Source organism: Maylandia zebra, linkage group LG7 (assembly GCF_041146795.1).
Source record: "Maylandia zebra isolate NMK-2024a linkage group LG7, Mzebra_GT3a, whole genome shotgun sequence".
NCBI lineage: Eukaryota > Metazoa > Chordata > Actinopteri > Cichliformes > Cichlidae > Maylandia > Maylandia zebra.
Window position 1 is genome coordinate 26,629,918 of NC_135173.1, and position 6,956 is coordinate 26,636,873.

Below are 6,956 nucleotides of genomic sequence, written 5' to 3' on the forward strand. Positions count from 1 at the left end.
ACTTTTATTAACATAGAGCAGATGTACATAAAATTTGCTCAAAAATAAATTATGAGCATTTATTAAATAATAATGCTCCATAAATAAAAGAAAACAATGTTGTTTTTGTGCATAACAAAAAGCTCACAATTGTGCAGTCAAAATGTAAACTAATAGACGCTGAGCACAATAACAAAGACAGATTTCACAGCTGCTCTGTTCCCAACTTGTACTGCGTGACTGACAGCCTGGAGTTTGTAATCCGCTTCGCAACCACGTCTCTTAACAGGTGCCATTTATGGTCCTTATACACAGTAGGGTAATATTACGTTGAAGCACAGTACGTATCACTCCGCGAGGCTCAGCCGTAATGCTCCGACAATCCATCAAGCGGTGCAGCTCCGTAGCTTACCAAAGTCGTACTCAAACATTTGTGACAGATTGCTGAGCGCCGTGTACCACATAAAATCGGTTCGCGGCCATCAAGCACAACCAGAATTCATACATAAGGCGCGCTGTCAACTTTTGAGAAAATGAAAGGATTTTAGTCCGTGCAGCACCTCTGGGCTGCATGGCGTTAGCGTGGTTAGCTCGTTAGCGTGGTTAGCTAGCTAACACGTTGACGCATGGGGCGATGCGCAGTAACTCGTTAACGGAGATTTGCCGTGTCCATCTTGTCGCTTCCTGCAGGTGAAGCGATGGGGGAGGAGGGGGAGTTGTGTTCAGTGAAGGAGAGGCGAGGCCGAGTAACGTTGCGTAAAGACGAAAGTGGACGAAAGAGAGGCAAACTTGCGGCTCCACAAGTATAATTATAACGTAACATAGACTATATCGATATAAAGGATATGGTCACATCTTATATCTCGTATAAAAATATATCGATATTTTTTAAAAACTCGATATATCGCCCAGCTCTAAATGGCTTGTTATAAGGCCTTTACCAAACATGATGGCATGCTGAAGAGGTAATCAAACCATTTGATTCAGCTGTGTTGGAGTAGGGATGCATCTAAAAGCTGCAGGATAGTAGCTCTTGAGGACTGGGATTGGGCAGCCCTGGTCTAGAGATTCTCTCCCTTTGCAGTCTGGTTTTTGCCAATGAATGACACTTTCCCCATAGCAGCTTTAAATAAACAAATTCAAGGCACTTTTAACGCAGCACAAAGCTGCGCCACAGCAGCAAACTTCATCCACAACTGTGAACAACTCCCACCGACATGTCATAGACACTGAAGGACAGCTGTCAGTCAAGTCCAAACCATGCCCACCATGAGATTCTACTGGTTGGGAGGGGAGTAGGAGGAAGATGGATTCAAGAAGGAGCAGGAGGTGTTATCTTTGACAGCATGAAGTGTGATGGCTGCCTCGTCTGTTCGCTGAGCCCTGCTGCCCATCAACCAAGGGTGGAGGAAGATCTGCTCCAGGGTTGGCCGGTCGGACGGCTGCTGGCACAAACACCAGCCAATCAGCTGCTGGCACTCTGCAACAGAAAGATAAACTACTAGTACAAAAGCTTGAGGCACAACACACTGACCAATGACCAATCATTTATATCAGGGGTCTCAAACTCCAGTCCTTGAGAGCCGCTGTCCTGAAACTTTTCCATGTGTCCCTATTGCAGCACACCTGAAGACAATTAGTAGGTCATTAGCAAGACTGTAGAACTTGAGTGCATGCTGAGGTGGCAATTCAGCCATTTGATTCATCTTACAGCAGCTCATGAGTGAATGAACATGGTGCAAAAGTATTTTTAGAAGTACATTTTTCCAAACACTTACATTAACTTAAATTTACTTTAGTAGGGTTAGGGGTTGACACTTCAGCATGCAGTTCTATGCTCTTGCTAATGACCTAATTTTATTCAGGTGTGTTGCAACAGGGACACCGGCCCTCAAGGACTGAGACCCCTGCAATAGGGTGAGTCACAACAATCTGAGTTTCCAGCTCTTATACACAATCTTGTCATTGCACTGTCTTTGTAAATACTGGCACTTCTTTTTCTGCCATAATCCAGCTTGCACTGGCACAGTGTGTTAGTAAATAGAGTCAATCAACTCAGAGTGGATGAAGTTGTTTCATGAAACAGAGCCCAGGATAGCCTCTTTCATGCTTCATGCTTGTGAGCATTTGTGTGTATGATGTCAGTTCATTGGTCAGTTTTCCCACCCTCTTTGCCACTAAAAATGCCAATGCTGCAAAACAGGAACAGAGACAATAGACAATTTCTATCACTAGGTAGACTGACCCGAGGAGACTTTCCGCCTGAAATAGATCTGTCCCGTTAGGATCTCCTCGTCATGTTCAAAGGGGATGTCGCCACACACCATGTCATACAGCAGCACACCGAGTGACCAGACGGTGGCTGGTCGCCCATAGTATCGATGGAATCGGATCCACTCTGGAGGACTGTATACTCGTGTCCCTGCAGGGAGGACAAATACAGAAAAGCATCAGGCATTTTAAAGCCAAGCAATGGCTCCAGCTGCAACTCCTGGCTGCCTATAGAGTCAGGAACATGTCCTCCTCATCAATGAAGGCAACTTTCTGAGCATAATGATCCATCTCTAAATAGTAATTTTGTGTGTGTGAGTGGGGGATGTGTGGGTGGGAGCACAAAATAGTGACAGACACAAAAACAGTGACAGATAATGGGACATTTGGACTCACCATCAAACTCTGTGTAGACAGTGTCTTTAAGAACAGCCCCTGAGCCAAAGTCAATGAGTTTGACCTGCTCGGTCCTCAGGTCCACCAGCAGGTTCTCGTCCTTAATATCACGGTGGACAACGCCACAGGCATAGCAGTGACGTATGGCCTCCAGTACCTGCAGGAAGAAGCCACGTGCTGCCTCCTCATCAAGAGCGCCACGCTCTGTGATGTAATCAAACAGGTCCTGACATGGCTTGGGATGCTCCATCGCTATAAACCAGCCATCCGCCTGCTCCCACCAATCCAAGAGCTGCACCACGCCAGCAAAGGTCCCACTCACTTTCTTCAGCAGCACAATCTCTAAAGGAATTAAAGCTCCGGACTGAGAGAGCAATTTAAATAATCAGGATGTCGTCCTTTAAATTACATCAAGTTAAATACAGATAAAAGTATGCAAAGAAGAGGAAGACGATCATGTGGGTTTTTATGAAGAATGGCACATGAGGACCAACAGGTTGCTGGAAATCCAAACAAATCCAAAAACAAGGAACTAAGGTGTTTGGGGTGTTTTGCTTGGTAAAAAATTTATGATTATAAAGACAAGATATACTTTATTTGTCCCAACAGTTGTGATGTTCCTTTGTTACAGCAGTTTATAAAGTTAAGGTAAACAAAACCTATATCCTGATTTTTAAATCATTTAATGCATTCATGCAACAAGCACCTCATCCTACAGAAGCACACGCACTCTGACAGTGGCTTTTTTGTCTAATGATAACCAGTCATGCAACTATACCAAAGCATGCAAAGAACACAAGGAAACTGGGGGCACAGTAAGAAGCTTCATGGGCCATACATAGCAGCAGTAGAAAGTTAGACTTAGTTATTGACCAGACATATTCATTAGAGGTGGGAATCACCATACATCTCACGATACGATATTATCGCAATACTTAACGCACGATACGATATTATTGCAATTTTTTAAAATATTTTGCGATATTCAGATTCTGTACATAAAGGTAAACTATCAATATTCATTTTATCTAATATCAAAGTCTCACACTCAGTCTCTCTCTCATTTCAGTCAGTTTTATTGTTGACAAACTGATCGGTTTGTTTTACAGTCTAGTCCAACTTAACTGAATGCAACCATCTGGCACAATTATAGCTATTCTGAACTATGCAATTTGTGAAACCTATGCAGCCTCTTCAGCAACTGAAGAATTTGAAAGTAAATTAAAACAAAATATAATTTTACATTAAATAAAGTTTTAAACTTAATTAAAATAAAACATGTCTTAAATTAAAATAAGTAAACTGTCATGTTTATTGCTGCCAAAAAAAAAGTTAAACACATTTGGACAGTGAAGGAATGTCAGGATTCTTGCTCAGAAAAAGGATCAACATGCTCTGAAGTCGGAGCATGTTCCAGTCCACAAAAACTTTTTTTGTAACAAAATATCGATTTCTGCTGTCCCTGTATCGATACATTATTAGCAAACAAAATATCACGATACTACACAGTATCGATTTTTTCCCCCCACCCCTAATATTCATTTTATTCATCTATTTGTGAACACGAAAGATAATTTCACATAGTAATAGAAGCTGAAGTGGTAAGAAAACAGGTAGTAAGGCAATTAAAACTGTTAAACTGCAAGTAGAAATGCAGGCAGCCCTTACCAGAGAACCCCACTCAGTCACCCGATCCTTGCTCACATGTTTCACTGCCACCTACATGTAAATAAACACCATCAAAATATTATAAACATATCCTCAGAATAAAACTGAATAAATTCTCTTTCTATACTAAAATACAAACCATCATACAGCAGCTTTAGGGTAGATCTGTGCATGCTGATAATATGAATCTTTTGGTCTAACAATGTTGTTCCTGATTTATGAAATAACTTTATTTTCCCACTGTAATTAAAATAACTATTATTGTCAAATTCCTACTTCCAATAAGTAAAGATTTAGCAGAAGGAACAGAGAGTAAAGCACTTTTGTTTAATAACCAGCTTTCTTTGTGACAACAAAGACATGAGCCAGGCATGCCAGCACTGAGTCAAGCTGCACAGCTGATAGCAGTAAAAGAGGAAGTAAGAGTGACAGATGTGGGTTTTAAATAAAAGCAGCATCTGAAAAAGTTTTTTTTTTTATTCCGAACTGACAAAAAGAAACGGAATTTTCAATTTTTTGTTAATTACATAATAAAATGATGATAGATAAAATTACAGCTATGGAAAATTGTAATGATAATGTAGGCGAGAAGCCAATACTTTTAACAGACTAAGGAGATGCTGTAATTGAAAACAACAATTAAAAAAACAAAAACAAAGCCTAGATTAATTGAATTCATATGAATGTGACACATTTACTGGAGAAAACAACAAGATTTAAGTTCAGAGCAGACTACAAGTCATGTAGACACTGGTCTTAAATAAAACAATGCCTCTTCATTCTGGCTGTTGAAAGACTGGACCAAATTAACAAAGACTGAAAAATTAATGACTGTCAATTCATTATTTCAATTCAATTAATTCGTATTTGAGATAATTGTTTTCATTTAGTCTCAAATTCAGTCTTCCTTTTTAATGCAAGAACCTTGAGGCCTAATACAAAATATTTAAGTAGGATTGTCAGTTATTGTTTTTAAACTCGAACATTCAAGTACGGCTTGATTTTGAAGGGTCAAACAGGAAACTCAGCTGTCTGCTACAAGGCATCTTGACAATGAGAGTTGGCCATGTGCTGCGACCAAAACAAAGCCGCCCCTCGGTTCTTACCGGCAAACCATCAGCGAGGCGAACAGCTGAGTAAACGGTACCGAATCCCCCACTGCCGAGAACCGGACCCAGCCGGTACTGCTTCTCAAGCGACTGCTTCTCTGCGTTGGCTGCAGAGCACAGGGAAGAAAAGTCAGGGCTAATCAAAGTCATGTCAACTTTGCAAATAAACCCCAACATAGTACGTCCCGCGATTAGAACTGCGTGTAATCGTCGACACAAACGTACACATCACCGAATACACTTGCAACGTTTAAAGCAAAGACAAAAACTCACTTTACGTTATACAAGACACCTAGATGTCAAAATGGTCCCGTCCTTGGCCTGAAAATGTCCTAATTTAAACAATGATCGCCATGTATTCGGCAGATATATGAAACTTTAAGTGGTTTAAGTCCCTCCGATTGGGGTAAAGGTGTCCTAGCTCCATTCAGGCTGAGTTGATTTCAATACTTAAAATAATAATAATAATAATAATAATAATAATAATAATAATAATAATAATAATAATAATAATAATAATAATAATAAATTCATTTTAGTTTAGTCACATGTTAGCTAAATGAATAACTAAGTCCAGAAAAATCTGTATTTTGTATCAGATGACCCAGATTTTCCAACCCGATTCGAAATCCCGGCTTCGAATAATCCATTTCTGATTAAGACTTGAAGCGTGGCGGGTAAAATAAAGTGACGTGAAATGGACACAGCTGCGAAGTCGAGGCTGTTACCTTGCAGGAGCTTCACCGGCAGGTCCATGCTGAACGACATGTGTGAGAGGGTGTCCAGTTTAGAGAGCAGCATGCTGCTCCTGACTTCTCCCGAATAATTCAACCGCACCGAGAAATTATTGGCGCTATACATCCTCAGGAAAAAAAAAAACAGTCCTCGGCTCCTCTCACGGGAGAGATAAACATAACCTAAAATCCATTCCGGATGTGGTCCACAGAGCGCAAACCCAGAAGTCTGAGGTTGCTCCGCTATAACGCTGCTGCCAGTATATACAAGAAAATCCTTCCGCCTGACCCCCGCTGACACACCAAATTGTACCACAAAGCTTGCTGCATTAAAACTACACGAACACACTTAAATGGAATAAAAAACAAAGGGGCCCCATGTTTTAGGTAAATGTGAAGTCATTTTCTTGAAAATGTAGTCGTAATTCAATGAGAAACCCACGGCCTAGTTTATTCTTTACGCGACTAGTGCAGGGATTCGGAGACGGTCACTCGGCAATGCTGCAGCACACCAAAAACGAAAAAGCGCTTCCCCCAACAATAAACGAATAAATAAATAAATAAATAAATAATGTTAAAATGCAATGATTTTAATATTTGAATTAAAATGATATTATTGTTTATGGTAATAAGGTTGGTTGGACAATGTGAGAGAAAGTTAATATGATGTCGTTTTTGTTTTGTTTTTTTCCAAACCATTCGCTAAAGACTGGTAATGGAGATGATTTGCTATTGGAAGCTCCAGTTACTCATATGTTACTTTTTGGGTCAATGTGAAGATTTAATTTTGTTGTACCAT

General features: G+C 40.3%; 1 protein-coding gene across 1 annotated transcript; it reads right to left on the reverse strand.

Annotated features, from left to right (window-relative positions):
* Window positions 1-902: 902 nt before the first annotated feature.
* On the reverse strand, window positions 903-6,386 carry LOC101481950 (serine/threonine-protein kinase pim-3). Its single transcript, XM_004556281.2, has 6 exons — window positions 6,152-6,386; window positions 5,421-5,530; window positions 4,315-4,365; window positions 2,647-3,010; window positions 2,225-2,401; window positions 903-1,459 (listed from the first exon to the last, which is right to left on the reverse strand). The coding sequence occupies exons 1-6, from the start codon at window positions 6,282-6,284 to the stop codon at window positions 1,257-1,259; spliced, it is 1,038 nt and encodes a 345-aa protein (XP_004556338.1). The 5' UTR covers window positions 6,285-6,386; the 3' UTR covers window positions 903-1,256.
* Window positions 6,387-6,956: the final 570 nt, after the last annotated feature.

What these genes read in the sequence shown, in the direction of transcription:
- LOC101481950 (XM_004556281.2), bottom strand. Translation starts at nt 6,284, where the DNA reads ATGTATAGCGCCAATAATTTCTCGGTGCGGTTGAATTATTCGGGAGAA. An exon ending in TGTCTACACAGAGTTTGATG is followed by an intron (nt 2,402 to 2,646) that starts GTGAGTCCAAAT and finishes TCCTCCCTGCAG; the next exon opens with GGACACGAGTATACAGTCCT. An exon ending in CAGGCGGAAAGTCTCCTCGG is followed by an intron (nt 1,460 to 2,224) that starts GTCAGTCTACCT and finishes TTTCTGTTGCAG; the next exon opens with AGTGCCAGCAGCTGATTGGC.